Consider the following 20,165-nt stretch of genomic DNA (forward strand, 5'->3'; position numbering starts at 1 on the left):
AAGAAAATAAGACAAATACAAGACACAGCGTAACTTTATTCAGTAATGTTTGTACGTTCATCATTGGTTTACTTAAAACAAGAAATAGTGTTTATTTGTAGCACAGTGGTCTATTTCCTCGGCTCACAATCGCGGGACCCGGGTTTAGCCTACAAAACAAGATAAAAAAGGTTTGGGCATGTTTCACCTGATGACACTGTTCACCCAGCAGTGAAATAGGTACCCCAAGACTTAGGCATCTGTAATGGGCTGCATCTTGGGGGAAGGTCGGTAATTGACCTAAGGGTCCTCACTAGGCATAGCCACAGGCTTCCTGTCCCCCAACAACCGTAATTGCTTAATAAAATTATAAAAAAACAATGGTAACTACTACAATACTATTGTCATAAAGTTCTGCAGTGTTAAGGCGCGCGACTGACAGGGATGTAAACGCGAGGCTACGCCTGTACGCCCGGGGCAGTGGGGGGTGGGGGGGACAGGTGTGGCATGAGGTACAGGTGTGGCGTGAGGTGGGTGGGGTGGGGAGGGGGGGGGGGTTGAGGTACCGGTGGTGAAGGCTGCAAGGGGTTTTGGGGAACAACCTTGTTAAGGGGAATTGGCGGGGAAAACCGGATGGAAAATTGGCGGGAAAACTCCGGAAGAGCGTGGGAAATTTTGGCGGGATCTGGTGGCGGCGCGGGAAGGGTCGTCACTAGAGTTGTTATTGATCCCACCCGAGAAGATATGATCCAACGGCACCTTAATTAATGGCATATTTTGTGTTACCTGCAGGGAATGTGTGTGTGTACACACACACAAACATGTGTGAGTATGTGTACATACACGTGTACACATGTATGTGCGCTAACATACACATATATATATACACACAAACTGACTGACTGGAGGAGTGTTACTAGTGGAGTACCACAGGGTTTAGTTCTTGCACCAGTAATGTTCATCGTCTACATAAACGATCTACCAGAAGGTATACAGAATTATATGAACATGTTTGAGGATGATGCTAAGATACTGGGGAAGATAGGAGACGCAGACGATTGTCATGCCCTTCAAATTGATCTAGACCAAATAAGTGCTTGGAGCGTCAAGTGGCAAATGGAATTCAATGTGAATAAATGCCATGCTATGGAATGTGGAATCGGAGAAAATGGACCACATACACAACTTACAAATTATGTGTAAAGAAATTACAGAACTCAAATAAAGAACGAGACTTACGGGGTGCTTTTGGATAGTAAGCTGTCGCCAGTGGAAAACACTAGAACATTGTGAGAGGAGCGTATGCGTCGCTTTCCAACTTCATACTTCCTTTTAATTATATGGATGGTGAAATATTAAAGAAAATGTTCATGACTTTTGTGAGACCAAAATTGGAATATACAGCAGTTGTATGGTGCCCAAATCTCAAGAAGCACATCAATAAACTGAAAAAAAAAGTGCAGCGGCATGCTATAAAATGGTTTCCGAAGCTGAAAAACAAGATTGTTATGAGGGGAGATTAAAGGCGTTAAACATGCCAAAACTAGAAGGCGATATGATCACCACTTACAAAATACAAACAGGAATAGACCAAAATAAATTCATGAAACGAGCAACTTCACGAACAAGAGGATACAGAGTCAAGCTAAAGAAACAGACATACCGAAAAAAAAATAGAAAATTTTCTTTCGCAAACAGTGGTAGATGGTTGGAACAAGTTAAGTGAGGTGGTGGTGGTGGAGGCCAAAACCGTCAGTAGTTTCAAAGCGTTATATGACAAAGAGTACTGGGAAGACGGGACACCACGAGCGTAGCTCTCATCCTGTAACTACACTTAGGTGTAGTTACACACACACACACAATATAAATAATAATTATTACACACATATTATATATATATATATATATATATATATATATATATATATATATATATATATATATATATATATATATATATATATATATATATATATATATATATATATATATTATATATATATGTACACATTATATATATATATATATATATATATATATATATATATATATATATATATATGTCGTACCTAGTAGCCAGAACGCACTTCTCAGCCTACTATGCAAGGCCCGATTTGACTAATAAGCCAAGTTTTCATGAATTAATATATTTTCTCTATTTTTTTCTTATGAAATGATAAAGCTACCCATTTCATTATGTATGAGGTCAATTTTTTTTTTATTGGAGTTAAAATTAACGTAGATATATGACCGAACCTAACCAACCCAACCTAACCTATCTTTATAGGTTAGGTTAGGTAGCCGAAAAAGTTAGGTTAGGTTAGGTTAGGTAGGTTAGGTAGTCGAAAAACAATTCATGAAAACTTGGCTTATTAGGCAAATCGGGCCTTGCAAAGTAGGCTGAGAAGTGCGTTCTGGCTACTAGATACGACATATATATATATATATATATATATATATATATATATATATATATATATATATATATATATATATATATATATATATATATATATATATATATATATATATATATATATGAACTACACAAATTAGTAAAATGAGTTGCATATAATAATATAAACTCGGGGAATTAAAAAAAAAGTGTTGAATGCAGCCAAACAAGGAATCAGATCAGACAAGAGCTATCATGAAAATCAAACCCCTTCTGTGCACATACAAAAGGACGGACATTAAATCTGAATCTACACCACGAGTGTTGACACTGGGAAGAGTGTAGACACTCTCCCAGCTCCTCCAGGGCTGCTGGGTGTGGCAGAACACATTGAGTAGTGGCTCAGGGGACCAGATTCACGAAAGCACTTACGCAAGCACTTACGAACCTGTACATCTTTTCACAATCTTTGGCGGCTTTGTTTCTAATCATTAAACAGTTAATGAGCTCTGAAGCACCAGGAGGCTGTTTATAACAACAACAGTTGATTGGGAAGTTTTCATGCTTGTAAATTGTTTAATAAACCAAAGCCGTCAAAGATCGAGGAAAGATGTACACGTTTGTAAGTATTTGCGTAAGTGCTTTCGTGAATCGTGGCCCAGGAACGCAACACTTGTATAACAAAGTCGAGAACACTGCAAGGTTTGATTCTAATGCCCAAGGCTTCAATAAAGTTCAACTTAAAGTACTAATGGTTAAAGAAACGTGCCTCGAGACGGACCATATGCAAGTCACTTCTTTATTCAAGAATGGTAGAGAAAGTATAGTAAAATACTAGTAAAATACAGTAAAATTAAAAAAAATCGCGTAGCCTCGTACACTCCCCGCAAGCCTCATATATTCCCCCCTCCCCCTTAATTAAGCCTCGAATACCCCCCCCCCCAGGAAGTGAAGCACCCCTATCAGAAAACAGATCTGTGGAAAAACAAATCTTGTGCAACATGTGTGTTCACAATAACGGACACTGCCAGCTGCCCGGACACTGTGTAACTTCCGGACACAGGCTACCAGTCAACGTGGTGTACGAGGCTCCTCGTACGTGCACTGGGTACCATATGAATGACAAAACGTATATAAACCGCAAAACACACAAACTTATGAACGCTAATGGGGGGGGGGGGAAGGTGTACCTAAACTGGACAGAATCAACAAATAGAGAAGGGTGCCTCTTTAGTACAAGCTTGGAGTAGTTTCATTAGAATGTTTTCTGGTATGTAATGTGTGTGTATATACACACACATTACAATAATTTAGATCACAAGCCTCGTAGCTTGTTATGCAGATGACAACTCCAGGAGTTCACCACAAATGTAAATGTCTTGGGGGTCAGTGGGCGCCAAAATCCATGAGACACTCAACATTATGCCAATGAACACCCGGCTCAGCTACCTGGCCAGAAGGCAGGTGTACGGCATGAAGTACATGTATGTCCCAGACCCTGGAGATCCCTACGAAGCAGTAAACCCCACCAGCGACTAGGAGATCCTGGCCACGAAGACAACCAACACACCGCACGAGCCCTTCTGCCGCCGCCCACAGCAGAGGCACGAGCACCATAACCTGTAGCAACACCCCTCAACACACGGCAAGTGTCAACACCTCAGGGCTCGGGGGAACAACACCTCAGGGCTCGGGGGAACAACACCTCAGGGCTCGGGGGGACAACACCTCAGGGCTCGGGGGGACAACACCCAGGGCTCGGGGGGACAACACCCAGGGCTCGGGGGAACAACACCTCAGGGCTCGGGGGAACAACACCCAGGGCTCGGGGGAACATCAGACACTCAAGGGGGACTAAACCAACGACAATGAACGGAAACTCTTATCATGAGGCATCCTCTCGTCTCCCTACAATAGTAAAACATACAATTGTAACTTGTCTAATAATGTGTGGCTTCAAGAGTATTATTACACTTTAAATACAGTATTGTATCTGTTCCTGCAACCATTGCCGCAGATGTAATCATTCACGAACCAGCGTCTGTGCTAAATGAACTTTTAGGGGGTTCAGTCTCTGAACCCATTATGTGCTTCTGCAACCCTCTCCACCACCGCCCACGGGATAGGTCATGATGTCTACCACCGCCCACGGGATGGACCATGCTGTCCACCACCGCCCACGGGATAGGTCATGATGTCCACCACCACCCACGGGATGAACCATACTGTCCACCACCACCCACGGGATGGGCCATATTGTCCACCACCACCCACGGGATGAACCATACTGTCCACCACCACCCACGGAATGGACCATACTGTCCACCACCGCCCACGGGATGGGCCATACTGTCAACCACCGCCCACGGGATGGGCCATACTGTCAACCACCGCCCACGGGATGAACCATACTGTCCACCACCGCCCACGGGATGAACCATACTGTCAACCACCGCCCACGGGATGAACCATACTGTCCACCACCGCCCACGGGATGAACCATACTGTCCACCACCGCCCACGGGATGGGCCATATTGTCCACCACCGCCCACGGGATGAACCATACTGTCCACCACCGCCCACGGGATGAACCATACTGTCCACCACCGCCCACGGGATGAACCATACTGTCCACCACCGCCCACGGGATGAACCATACTGTCCACCACCGCCCACGGGATGGGCCGTACTGTCCACCACCACCCACGGGATGAACCATACTGTCAACCACCGCCCACGGGATGAACCATACTGTCAACCACCGCCCACGGGATGGGCCGTACTGTCCACCACCGCCCACGGGATGAACCATACTGTTCACCACCGCCCACGGGATGGGCCATACTGTCCACCACCGCCCACGGGATGAACCATACTGTCAACCACCGCCCACGGGATGGGCCGTACTGTCCACCACCGCCCACGGGATGAACCATACTGTTCACCACCGCCCACGGGATGGGCCATACTGTCCACCACCGCCCACGGGATGAACCATACTGTCAACCACCGCCCACGGGATGGGCCGTACTGTCCACCACCGCCCACGGGATGAACCATACTGTTCACCACCGCCCACGGGATGGGCCATACTGTCCACCACCGCCCACGGGACGGGTATCGGGCCCATAAAAACTCACTACACTAATGGAAGAGCTGCTGTGCTAGAGAGCTGATGCAGCTAACCCCGTCCCAAGGTCACACACACAATTACCCCGACACAGCTGACGTACACACGGCTCTGAGTATGGGTATGATGCACCAGGGAGCTGCTGCATGTACATCTACCAGCATGCTGGAGTAGGCAGCTCCAGCCTGGAGTCTGTGTATCTAGTCCAGCACTAGGAGAGTGTATCTAGATATCTAGTATATCTAGCTTGTGTATCTAGATATCTAGTATATGTAGCTTGTGTATCTAGATATCTCGTCTTAAATATAGATATGATAATAGCCCAATAGGCTCGGGAACCTGTACACTGGGTGATTGGTCCCGCCTCTCAACCGTCAAGGACCCGAAGCTCAGCCCCCGCAAGCACTCTTAGGTGAGTACAAGGGGCAGGACCAGCACGACTAATAATAATAATAATAATAATTATAATAATAATAATAATAATAATAATAATAATAATAATAATAATAATAATAATAATAGCAATAGTGGTGGTAGTAATTTTTTTTTACTATTATTATTTTCTACCACAGACGTGGCCACACATTTACAATGCTAACCACATATATACATTTTCTTCTGTCCTCCATGGACAGGGTTAGAGAAGTGTTAAACATATAGTTCAAGGTGGTAGTAGTGAAGGTGGTTTAGAAGGGGTGTGGGTACAGAGAGGTACAGGAAGTGCGTGGCGACTGTATGAAGGGGGGGGGGGGGGGGGATAGGGGGGAAGGTCCGGGGATGGGAGAGAGGGGGGGGGGTAAGCAAGTGAGTAGAGTGAGTCATGCTTGTCTGAGGCACTGGAAGGGGGGGGGGAGCACCAACGTGTCCTCTTGTATTTTGTCGTCCAAATCCCCAACGGTCAAAATATGACGTACTATAAATCATAGCCGCTTAAAAACGTGCACCTTTAATCTGCGTGGGTTGTTCGGTTCGGCTGTTCTAGTACACCATTTTCTGTCCGTTGTGGCAACTCTAGTGGCTGGACACACGTGCAAAATCAATTCATGAAATATGTATATATATATGTACATGTGTATGTAATATTAGGAATTGTGTAACTAGCTTCACAAGCCTGTCACTTGCTTAGCTAAACGAGCTATGGGGCTCAGTCCCTGAACCCATTGTGTGTGTCTAACCCTTTCCACTACCACCGCCCACGGGATGGGTATGGGGTGCATAATAAAGAAATGATAATGAGCAACACTTATTCTAAACCTTTCCTAACCCACGTGGCCCTCAAGCGTACAGTGTAACAGAAGCAGGCGATGAGTCACAATAACGTGGCTGAAGTATGTTGACCAGTAACAGAACACACACAGCTACAGAGGTGCACCTCACTCCCCCGCAGATACCACTACGCAAGTAGGAACACTAAGGTAGGGTAGGCGGAGGAAGGAAGAGGAAAGTGAGGGAGAAGAGTGGAGGCGGCGGGGAGTATGAGGGTACGGGGAGTATGAGGGTACGGGGGAGTATGAGGGTACGGGGAGTATGAGGGTACGGGGAGTATGAGGGTATGGGGAGTATGAGGGTATGGGGAGTATGAGGGTATGGGGAGTATGAGGGTATGGGGAGTATGAGGGTATGGGGAGTATGAGGGTATGGGGAGTATGAGGGTATGGGGAATACCATCGAGGGTGGGTGGGATATACCAACCACCCTATGTTTAACACATCTCTAACCCTGTCCATGGAGGACAGAAGAAAATGTATATATGCTGATTAGCACTGTAAATGTGTGGCCACGTCTGTGGTAGAAAATAATAATAAAAATTCCTCGCCGCAACACTTGTCTGGCCTAATAATTCCCCAGGGAGAGGTACGGGTCGCCCTTGGCTACAGGCCAACGTCAGGTACACGTGATGTGCACGTTGGAGTTATGTCAAGCGTGGGGAAAATGTTGCTAGTGGAATACCTCAAAGGCTTTTTCCTGGAACCGCTGTTATTCATAATATATATCAACGATTTAGATTCAGGTTTGAGCAGTAACTGCCCCTTCAACCTTGTTGAAGGGACAGTTACATGAAAGCATGCAAGTTTCTAAGCATGAAACAGAATAAGAAATATCGAGGGAGGACTTTTGTATATCCTAGTAACCTCTGGTTTGCGCCTACTACGGCCAATATTAAGGCCTCTTCAGTAGAGGAATAACACTCAAATATGTCACTGTTATAACAATGTTGGCGTGGAAATGCCCGCGTTGTGAAGCCACAGAGATGTACAGTATTGGGGAGTACACGCCAGCAGCAGCCTAGCGTGTGGGGACGTTGCTTATCATTACATTCAAACGATACAACTAGTAGAGGGGAGTGTTCGCCAGGTTTAGTGACGCCATGTTAGAAAAAGTTTCGTAGTCAACCTAATCATTTTTTACAGGAATGGCATTGAACTTATGGGAGCCGGTCGGCCGAGCGGACAGCACGCGGGAGTTGTGATCCTGTGGTCCTGGGTTCGATCCCAGGCACCGGCGAGAAACAATGGGCAGAGTTTCTTTCACCCTATGCCCCTGTTACCTAGCAGTAAAATAGGTACCTGGGTGTTAGCCAGCTGTCACGGGCTGCTTCCTGGGGGTGGAGGCCTGGTCGAGGACCGGGCCGCGGGGACACTAAAAAGCCCCGAAATCATCTCAAGATAACCTCAAGATAACTTAAAATAATAGATCACATACGAGTAAACTGTTGGGTCCGAGTATGCGTTAAGTGGGTAACAAGTGGCAGAGGTTTGTTGTTGTTATAGATTCAGCTACTCGGAACAAGTTCCAAGTAGCACGGGCTATGGTGAGCCCGTAACTTACCTGGCACAGGAGCGGTGTGACAGAGGTATTAAGGGCCACTCAAATACTCTTTATTACTCTTCATCCACACAAGTGTCACGTCTGAAGTGAAGTGAATTATCAGGGGGAAAGCACCAAGCCATTACGACTATATAGCACTGGGAAGGGATCAGGATAAGGATTTGGGATGGGACGGGGTGAGGGAATGGTGCCCAACTACTTGGCCGGTCGGGGATTGAACGCCGACCTGCGTGAAGCAAGACCGTCGCTCTACCGTCCAGCCCAAGTGGTTGGACTTATCACGTCTGAATGACACTTGCCTATGTTTATGCTAGGGCGTGTGCGTGTATCAGTGATAAAAGCCGAGTGGTCCTGAGGCTGTATTTTATAAATACTGCCTTTACAAAATACAACCTGGGGTACCTTACAGATTTATCATTTGATACAATATATTCCGATGCGTAAACTTGGGCTTTATGAAATAGGTGGCTGTGAAATCCAAATGCACCTGGGTAAGGGGGTTGAATCATTTGTTGTCCCTTTTACAAGACAACAGACCAAGTCTATTCCATCCAGCGGTCGACCCCAAAGACGCATTCATCAATGTTAATATGCTGTTCATTCAAAACAGGAATTTTATCAAATATAACTTATTATTTCATATTACAATATTGTACATATTTAGGCATAGGATAGGTTAGGTGTTTAGGTTCTATTGGCGATTATCTATATTTGTAGTACGTGGGTGCATGAAGCATTTACAGCGTTGTGATTGGAACAAAAGTCGTCAGTTAAGCACTTGTTCCGGAAGTATTAGAACGAAATCAGTTGAGTCGTGTGTAAACCGATTTTCATTCATAAACACGGGAGGGGGGGGGGTTGGCGGGTGGATGGAATGGACTTTGTGGGTCTTTGTTTGGAGGACGGGCTGCCTTTTATGATGTGGCGGTTCAGTGGCACAACACTAGTAAAGGTTCCAGTCTCATTTCACGGTCCTTAGAATTTCCAAGGGGAATTTCCGACTAGTACTTTAAAGCGTCTTAATGTACATTTACATATTTAAATTTGTTTATTAAGGTTTGGCCATCGAATGAAACGGAAGTTAAATGCACACGCTTCTAAAAAATGGCCAGCGTTAGAGTCTCAATGGTGCAAGTGGTTGTGTGACATTACTTCGTCTCCGTATCCCAGCCCCCTCGTCTCCGTATCCCAGCCCCCTCGTCTCCGTATCCCAGCCCCCCTTGTCTCCGTATCCCAGCCCCCCTCGTCTCCGTATCCCAGCCCCCTCGTCTCCGTATCCCAGCCCCCCTTGTCTCCGTATCCCAGCCCCCCTCGTCTCCGTATCCCAGCCCCCCTCGTCTCCGTATCCCAGCCCCCCTTGTCTCCGTATCCCAGCCCCCCTTGTCTCCGTATCCCAGCCCCCCTTGTCTCCGTATCCCAGCCCCCCTTGTCTCCGTATCCCAGCTCCTAGTCTCCGTATCCTTTCCACGTACTATAACAGTGCAGTAAAGTCATAATGACTTTGTTTTCCTCATAAATACCTCGCCTTATTTTCTTAAGACACACACTTAACCACAAACAAAAGATGAGGATTCAGCTTGCCCAACAAATCATAATGTTGACACTAAATTCTTGAAAAGAAAACGTTCCTAATTTCTGGGTAAACTTGCATTTACCGAGAGAGTTGTGTCATCCTGGAGCGGAATAAACAACAGAGGTTCGCAGCTTCACCACAACCTAGTGTGTCAAAAGGTGTTGCCAAGTGACGTGTGGCAACACAAGTGGTATGGCAATTTGACTCGAGACTTTGACATCAGGTCGATGTACTGGTCAAGAGCTCGTCGATCTGATGAGGAAAGAGGGGGGAACCTGACGCCTGTGTCAATGCTGACGTAAAGAGCTCATCGTGACGCCTGCGTCAATGCTGACGTCAAGAGCTCATCGTGACGCCTGCGTCAATGCTGACGTCAAGAGCTCATCGTGACGCCTGCATCAATGTCGACGCCAAGAGCTCATCGTGACGCCTGTATCAATGCTGACGTCAAGAGCTCATCGTGACGCCTGCGTCAATGCTGCCGTCAAGAGCTCATCGTGACGCCTGCGTCAATGCTGACGTCAAGAGCTCATCGTGACGCGTGCATCAATGCTGACGTCAAGAGCTCATCGTGACGCCTGCATCAATGCTGACGTCAAGAGCTCATCGTGACGCCTGCATCAATGCTGACGTCAAGAGCTCATCGTGACGCCTGCATCAATGCTGACGTCAAAATTTGTACGTAAAAGTGGGGTTCGAAACTGATAAAAATGAGCTTTATGTTGAAACGGTAGATCGCAGACAACTTTTCAAAACCGAGCATTTGAGATGGATCAAAGAATTTCAGTACAAAATATCGCGTACAAATACAAATAAAGAATCTAAGAGTCCTCTCGGATTACAAGATTTAAACAGGAAATAAAACATGTTTCACTCCTGTCAATCCCTTTCTAAGTGGGGGTTCAGATATTACGCACCAAACATACTGTACACTTGACGATTGGTGTTGCGGCAGAACAAGCCAAGTGGGCCATGATGAGCAGCTATGGCAACACTGTAGATAACCTGCTAAAGGTCAAAGGTCAGTGAGCATATGACAACTGTTCCTGACAGCCCATAAGACCTCTTACTCATTCACTCACTCCCTCAGGGGGGGGGGGCCCTGACAGTTGAGTGGACAGCGCTCTGGACTCGTAATCCTAGGGTCCAGGTTCGATCCCCGGTGATGGCAGAAACAAATGGGTAGAGTTTCTTTCACACTGATGCCCCTGTTAAACTAGCAGTAAATAGGTATCTGGGAGTTAGTCACCTGTCACAGGCTGCTTCCTGGGGTGTGTGTGTGGGGGGGGGGGGAAATAAAAAAAATAATAGTAACAGTTGATTGATAGTTGAGAGGTGGGCCGAAAGAGCAGAGCTCAACCGCCGCAAACACAACTAGGTGAGTACACACACACACACACTTATGTTGCTCAAAGATAACGTACAGGGGGGGGGGGGGTTAGGGGTACACGGCTGCGCTGGGGGGGGGTCTCTCCCCCTCTTCCCCACTCCTTCCTCTCCAATTTTCTCCCCAACATCCTCCCTCTCCTAATTCCCCTCTCCCCCTTGTCTCCCTTACTCTCCTCCCCTCTCTTCAAACCTCCCCCGTCTCCTTCCCTCTATCCCCCCTCCTCTTCCCTCAATTTCCCTGTTTCAGAAAAAGTAATACTGAATTCACGTTCAATCAATCAATGGAATCAATTCACGGGCTTGCAAGTTCGAATGCTTTTTCTAGATCAAGGAAGATCACTATAGCTGGACCTGAGTTACCATAATATCATTCATGTTGCCAACAATATTACCAATGCCAGCTCCCGGGAGGGAGCCGGTCGGCCGAGCGGACAGCACGCTGGACTTGTGATCCTGTGGTCCTGGGTTCGATCCCAGGCGCCGGCGAGAAACAATGGGCAGAGTTTCTTTCACCCTATGTCCCTGTTACCTAGCAGTAAAATAGGTACCTGGGTGTTAGTCAGCTGTCACGGGCTGCTTCCTGGGGGTGGAGGCCTGGTCGAGGACCAGGCCACGGGGACACTAAAGCCCCGAAATCATCTCAAGATAACCTTAAGATAACCTCCCGTATAGCAAACCCTTAACCTGTTCCTCCCATCTCTGGCACAAAACGTTTTGTCTAAATTTCTCACTGGGGAATCTCCCACAACCGAAATTCGCTTAATTCCTTCCTTTTCCTTTTGAGCACTTTGATGGACCTGCACTTCGTTGCTCCTCGTTGCTTTGCCTTTGCCTCCTCGTTAAACTGCAGGCTCATCACAGCACTCGTCCTCCAACACAGCAAGTGCGTTAGAAGTCCTTAGGATATCAGTAGGCGGCTTTGTCAAAGTCTTCTTAAGGCCCCTGTCCTTTACAACTTGCCAAGACGAGATCTTTTTAATACCGGTCGCCTCCTTTCTTTTTTTCCTTATGTTTCAGCTGTCGTACCTCCTCCCGTAGGGAATCCAACTCTGTCCTCAGAGTTCCAAACATGCTACATCAATTCCTTCACTAATCCATCCTTCCTTCACTAATAATACGGTAGTACAGCTTCAAAGTTTCTTCAGAATAATATTCACAAATCAAAATTGTAATCCCACAATCCCAATCATCGATGCCGTGTTCCCTGCCCCCCCCCTCCCCAACAACACACCAATCCCATTAAGAAACAATACAAGCTAAACAAATTAACATGCAGAAGTTTCCTTATTATCTGGCAAGCAGTCGGTCTCTTGAGAATTTTCCGGCTTGAAGATTCAACCTTGCTGTTCCAGCCCACGTAAGGCTTAACCCTAAGATAAGTGAACAAGTTCCAGCGCTCGTACAACGCCTGGAATTTCCACCAGGAAAGGTTGTGTGAAAATAATGCCGTCAGCCTCTTCAGGTGGAGCTAAGGAGGCAGGCAGCATACGTTTCGTATTATTGTTAGTTTAAAGACATGAACATCTCCCGGTAGCTTCAACCTCATTGTTAACTACACTAGTCTCACCCCTCACTGTTAACTACACCAGCCTCACCCCTCATTGTTAACTACACTAGCCTCACCCTTACTGTTAACTACACCAGCCTCACCCCTCATTGTTAACTACAGTAGCCTCACCCTCACTGTTAACTACACTAGCCTCACCCTCACTGATAACTACACTAGCCTCACCCTCACTGATAACTACACTAGCCTCACCCTCACTGTTAACTACACTAGCCTCACCCTCACTGTTAACTACACTAGCCTCACCTTTATTGTTAACATCTTATTACTCAACAAAATGTGCGTTTACAATCACATTGCAGCTCATAACTATCACTTTATCTTACATATTACATAGTATATTTATGTCCAGATTCTTAGCAAGAACCGTAGGTACAATAGTATATTGTTGGTCTAGTTATGCTATCCAGGTGTATGGTAGAAAACGTAGAGTTCAGCAGTCAACGACTGTCACCTCACAGTCAACGACTGTCACCTCACAGTCAACGACTGTCACCTCACAGTCAACGACTGTCACCTCACAGTCAACGACTGTCACCTCACAGTCAACGACTGTCACCTCACAGTCAACGACTGTCACCTCACAGTCAACGACTGTCACCTCACAGTCAACGACTGTCACCTCACAGTCAACGACTGTCACCTCACAGTCAACGACTGTCACCTCACAGTCAACGACTGTCACCTCACAGTCAACGACTGTCACCTCACAGTCAACGACTGTCACCTCACAGTCAACGACTGTCACCTCACAGTCAACGACTGTAACAAAAGACCTACCATCAACGTATAATAATTTATTGTAAATTCACAGATATTGCAATGGAAAAAAATAACTGAAACTGCCATTATAGTGAGCAGGTTAGATGTAATTGTTAATGCAGATTTATCCGGCGAGTTCTGATTAAGATCTTTGGCACCCTCTAATTATTTTTTTTGTGCTACCGCTCACAGGATGAGTATGGGGTGCACAATAAACTACCGCTCACAGGATGAGTATGGGGTGCACGATAAACTACCGCTCACAGGATGAGTATGGGGTGCACAATAAACTACCGCTCACAGGATGAGTATGGGGTGCATAATAAACTAGCCGCCTGTAGCGGTAAAATTATTTATTTATGCATACAAGAGTTCTTACATTCCTGCAAATGTAAATAAACACACACTCGGGGTTGGGCATAAACAGTAGACACAAAGACAGGTATATGTGTAGGTGTAGTACACGATCAAAATGACGTACAGGGCAACAAAGTACTCAAATAGACACCAAACAGAACCTGTTGTATTAGTTGTGAACCATTACAATGCGTTAAGAAGTGGTGGAGAGAAACTCTATAGATAAGAGTTAACTGTTGATATGACAGGAGCCTTTACACCAATCGGTTAAAAGCAGAGTTTTTGACCTAAGTTCTTGACCTAGTTGTATTTGTGAATCCTTCACAAATACAACTAGGTGAATAGTTGAATGTTACGACCTTAGATTGTCAATGAGCAGTCTGAGAGCAGCAGTACACCAAGAACTTCAACAAGATCTTGTAGATCTGAGGCAGAGTGAAATCGACACCAGTAATTCCATCTGTCATCATACTATCATGCAAGAGGAACCACACATCTATGGTTCATCCAATAAAATCAGCAGACTTCTAGATGTTACTATACTGCTCGACTTAGACTCGGTTACAAGTATCTCTGGGAATTCTCATTATCTGCTGATGTAGACCTGACCAAATGTAAACTGTGTCAACAAAATTATTCGCACACCCTCCGTCACTATGTGATGGAGTGCGAAAAGATACGTGAATTCAGAGACAATTCTATAATCAATGTTCCAACAATGTGTAAATATTTCATTCAAAATAATCTGCTACCAGAAATTTTAGCCAAATATCCTCAGTTTGCTAACTGTAGGTAGTAACTAAGTGATTGTAACCTATCCATCGCTGCCCACTGGATGGGGGGCGGTGTGCAGGACAAACATATCAATTGTGACACCAGCTCTCCACATATGTCAAGTGCTTAATTTAGAAACTGTACTTGAGGTCGATCTCGAACCCATTGATAATGTGACGACTTGTACTGAATTTTGTAACTAACTCATCAAGATTCTAACTTGATGAAGTGTGGGGTTCAGTCCCTGAGCCCATTATGTGCCTCTATAACCCTTTCCACTACCACCCACAAGATGGGTATGAGGTGCATAATAAATGAACTACACTAACCAAACTGTTAGGACCGCGTTCTAGTATGTTTATTGAGATAAGAAAATACATCTCAAAGTGATAGAGTAGCTTAGGCTATTTCTACCCCCAGTACGACTGCGTACGTTCGCGTTCGATCTAAAACGTATATGTTTTGTTCCTCAGCCAATAGGCGAGTCTAGTAATGACGTGACAGTGAGCCCGGCTTGCGACGTGGCAGGGTTGCGCCACCCCAGACAGTGGGTGGCGGCCGTGGTGGTGAGCCGTGTGTGTTGTGGGGCTCAGTGGCGCTGCTGGCACTGGGGCGTGCGAACATACGGGTCGTTTCTGCCAGTAAAATATATATATATGGAACATTTGTGATGTGGAACTCGGGTGTGTAGTGTGCAAACTTTAATGTGAACGAGAATGAACTAAGCACAAACCCTTCGTTATATATCGGTTGTGAGAAATCGTCCCAAAGATGTCTTATTCCACAACAGAGACATGGTTTGAGATGCCAATAGCCTCCCCTGGAGGGACCATCAGTGACACTCCTCTCCAGCTTCCCGACGGGCTTGATATTACACACTTTGATAACAGTGACCTGGTCAAGCTGCTGGACATTGACGGGCCAACTGACAACACCAAGCTGCTAGACGACTGCGTCAACTACACGGACCTTCTCCCACCAGCATACACAGCCCCTCAGACCACACTACAAACCACCAACTATAACAATTACTTCGACGCTCATGTGCTAGACACCGACTCTGTTCCGTACACCCAGCCACAACCGCTGACGCTGAACCTAGATCAAGACTTGAACTTTATTGGGCGCTTTGTGACACAGAGCCAGATACCTGCGGCAGAAACCACCCGGGTACTTGTCAGTGATGGCACCAGCCAGGCTTCTACACTCCCGCCTCTAAGCCCTCCTGAAGAAACCTTTGCTCCAGAGACCAAACCACGCCGACGGCAGCAGCAGCAGCAAGGCGACGCCCCTAAAGCGAAGCCTACTAGGAAACGTCGACCCAGAAAGCCTAAGGTTTACGAGAGGGAAGACCCCTTCGAGGACCTCGCAGCCGAGAAGCGCCGACTTAACGCCATCAACGCCAAGAAGAACAGAGACTGTAAGAAGAAAATGTTGGAGGAGCTGGACGAGAAGGTGAAGGCAGTGACACAGGAGAGGGACAAACTAGAGCAAGAGGTGCAGGAGCTTAGAGACAAGGAACAACAACTGCGAAACGAACTCGTCTCTCGGTTCGGTGTCACTTTGCCCTTCATCTAGAGGCAACACATACACTGAGGTTTCACCTAACTTCACAATACATGAAATATTTGTAGCTCAATGATAGGTTTGCTCATATACTATTGCCAATTGTGCAGGATCAGTGACCGTGTGGAAAAATTCGTATGTGGAAGGAGTCTTGACATATGAATACGCTCATAGGGTTCTCCATGGAAATTGGTGTGATATTAATTATTACTGAATTTAAAACATGTTTACAATTTATTAGGAGCTTAAATGTATTATTTTTTTTTAGTTGTAAAGTTGCCAAGTCACTAAATAATTGCAGTAGTGTGTAATGATAGTAAGCACGAACAAAAGAGTAAGATGAATAGTGTGCTATATTTCATAATAGATTCTCAGACATTGGAATTACATCCAGCGAGACGGTTGACCCTCTTTGTCAAACTAATGGAAGAATGAGTTGATGCAAGTTGTGTGATGCCCACCATACTTATCTCCTGATACCTTAAGTGTGCTTCATGCAACGCTTCCAAATTTTTTGTACCTGATGGGTTACAGATTACTTCGTACTTAGGACGGCTCGCTAACGGATAACAAAATTAACCTAATATAATTTAACTGAAACCAACCAAATCCAGCTTAACGATATTTGGTGCAGTTTTAACAAATATACGAGCTGTGGGAATCGCCTGTGTACGATTTGATTGTATCCTACCTTTTGTATGCGTTAGGATGTTTAGATGCTGTCATTTCTTTTCTTGATGTGTCATACATACACCATAAAAACATATTATACACAGTGGCAGTCAATGAATCATTATGTGGCAGTATCAGTCTGCTAGTGTACTCCTGCCAGTCTGCCTTCCAAACTTGGCCATGTGGAAGTCAACGAGAAATTATGTACAGTCTGTAATTGCTAAAATTTGGAATGTTAAGATCCTCACTATAGTATTGTTTAATTAGGCTGGAAACGTTGGGGCTGTATAGAAACTCTGGGAGGAGTGTAGACTTATGCTTAACTAACGTGTTAGGGGCTTATCAACATCTCTGCTAACCCTTTGTATTTTTTGTTAAGATATAATAAGAAAGCCCCTACAGGAGATTCGTTTGCTACAAAATTATTCTTTTATCTGTCTTTCTACCTTGTCATTGCTATTATCAAAGGGATAAAAATGTGGATGATGAACATTTTCAAGATTGATTACAGGTTATATAACTTTCAAGACCATGTTTGAATCTGTGGACTGACTCCTTTGTAGTCTGAAAGCTTATTTCAGTATTTTTTTTTTGTATTTACCACAAACCTTTTCATAAAGTTAAAAGTTGACGTGTTTATAAACTTTAAACAAACTCATTTTATTATATATATGCATTGTATTTTCTAGTCTGTTCGCAACAGAATATAAAAAATTATTATAATTAAAGTATATAAAAAAAAATAAACTAAATTTAAGATACTTATCATAGCTGTTTGAATTACACCTCATAAATCAATAAGTACTGAGGTTGCTATCGTATATAAGTAAACAGATGGCAAAGAATTGGATGCCATCTAGATATGATTTACAAAAAGAGGCTTGAAGGACGAGGTTACCATGTTAACACTACAGCATTCTAGCACCAAACAATTTCAATTAATCTATCTCATTTTATGTGTATATAATGCTACAATTTTATAAATTAAAAATTGTATAACTTTTTTTATAATTAAAATATAATTTTATGTGTGTACAAGCTAAATCCTACAGCTTCCACTCCATGACCTCAACGGCTCTAATCTTGGCCCACACAAGTTAAAAACATATATAATAATGCTATTCCGAATACTTGGTGCACACACACAGTAGTAAGTTGTTGCCTAGCACTAACCAGCTACATTAACAAGGAAAAAAAAAAGATGATGAATTTCAAGACAATGTGGAAAAGAAACAGCTGGAGGAAAATCTTTCATGTAATGCTGACCCTTCCTTCCTTCCTTCTCAGACACATACTTTAGCACACTTTAATGGACGGTGGGACATTGTCTTGAGCGAACTGAAATTTGGCCACACAGGACTGCACAAGATTACGTAAGGCAGGGAAAGTGAGGCATCAATTGTATATATATAAAGACTCCATCCTAGAAAAGATCTCCCAGTAAGAATACAAAATTTGTAAATAATTGACAATTCCCTTAACTATTCTACATTATCAAACCTAAAATATATATTGTAAACTAGGTTAAATATAAGTTAATGTGAGCTACTGGATGTAAATCATCATGATGAGGCTACATTCTCAAGACTCCTGACGGCTGGGGGGAGGGTGTAAGGGAGGAGCCTAGACCACCAATGTTCCACGACTTCCTTGTCCTAGCAAGTTTTGCATTATATACAATTATTGAATTTATATATTATGCCAAACCTTTCGATTTATTTTAGGAAAATACACGTGTACTTGTTTTAATGTTGGGCTTATGGCCTATCAACCCCGGGTGTGTGTGTGTGTGTTATTAAGACAACCACAATACCTTATACTGACTAACCAGAAGTATACCTTAGTCTTGAGTATAGTTCAGGACTAAAGTATACTCTGTGCGCATACAACAAATAGGTATACCTCTACGTATATCCCTATTAATCATGTATTATCTGAACAAACATCATAACCCCAAATGGTTTAATATTGGAAATTCGTAGTGAATCAAGTGAATAGAAGAGCACTCAGCAACGGGTAATTATCTCAATCTTTCCTTTCAAAAGTGCTTCCAATTTTAGACGAAAGATTTCCTCAGTGGTGTATAATTATTAAACTAACAATACTATTGATAGTTTCAAAATGTCAATTATATAATTGTTTTTTTTATGAAGCTGTTCCTTTTGAAATAAATTTAAGCTATCATCTCAAAAGCCTACTTGCCCTCTTATCATATCCTACCACACCCATCACAGCTTAATGGGCCACCACTACCACCACCACCAGTACCAGCTCGATCAAATATATTTTAATCCATGAAGAATGAATAATATAAACTGCCTGGTCTTCATCATTCTGTAGATCACAAGTCAAGACACACTTTTCCTAGTGTCCGTATGAGTCATGTGCCACCTGCTTCTAAACTCGTTACATATATTATAAGAAATACTTAATGTTGTTTACAATAATACGGATATAACATATGATTTACTTTGAATAATATCCTGGTTATAATTGTAGCCTTTTAAAATAATTATTAGTAAAGGGGAGAATGGCAACAGCTGGTCACGTGATGGAGTTACCAGGTACCGCCCGCCCGCCTGTCCTTTCACCCCCTGCATCACGGATCTGGAGAAATGTTTACAAACATGAATGCACACACACATCACACGCACATCACACACACACGCACATCACACACACACACACACACACACACACACACACACAGGCGGGATCCAAGAGTCAATGCTCGATCCTGCAAGCACATATAGGTGAGTACACACACACACACGGGCCGGCCGGCCGGCCGAGCGGACAGCACGCAGGACACCTGATCCTGTGCTCCCGGGTTCGATCCCGGGCGCCGCCGAGAAACAATGGGCAGAGTTTCTTTCACCCTATGCCCCTGTTACCTAGCAGTGAATAGGTACCTGGGAGTTAGTCAGCTGTCACGGGCTGCTTCCTGGTGGGTGTGTGTGTGTGTGTGTGTGTGTGTGTGTGTGTGTGTGTGTGTGTGTGTGTGTGTGTGTGTGTGTGTGTGTGTGTGTGTGTAAAAAAAGTAGTAGTAGTTAGAAACGGTTGATTGACAGTTGAGAGGCCATGGGCCATGTCAAGAGGCCATGACTCTATACAAGAGTCAGTACAAATAAGTACAGTACGTAAAGTAAAGTAAGTAAAGTACAGTAAGTA

General features: G+C 44.4%; 2 protein-coding genes across 6 annotated transcripts in view; one reads left to right on the top strand and one right to left on the bottom strand.

Moving 5' to 3' along the window:
- The window catches only part of LOC123761636 (uncharacterized), a 193,737-nt gene that overhangs the window by 21,938 nt on the left and 151,634 nt on the right, over positions 1–20,165 (bottom strand). The window lies entirely within an intron of this gene.
- On the top strand, positions 15,297–17,760 carry LOC123761640 (uncharacterized). Its single transcript, XM_045747702.2, has one exon. The coding sequence runs from the start codon at positions 15,528–15,530 to the stop codon at positions 16,332–16,334; it is 807 nt and encodes a 268-aa protein (XP_045603658.1). The 5' UTR covers positions 15,297–15,527; the 3' UTR covers positions 16,335–17,760.

Source organism: Procambarus clarkii, chromosome 24 (genome assembly GCF_040958095.1).
Source record: "Procambarus clarkii isolate CNS0578487 chromosome 24, FALCON_Pclarkii_2.0, whole genome shotgun sequence".
NCBI lineage: Eukaryota > Metazoa > Arthropoda > Malacostraca > Decapoda > Cambaridae > Procambarus > Procambarus clarkii.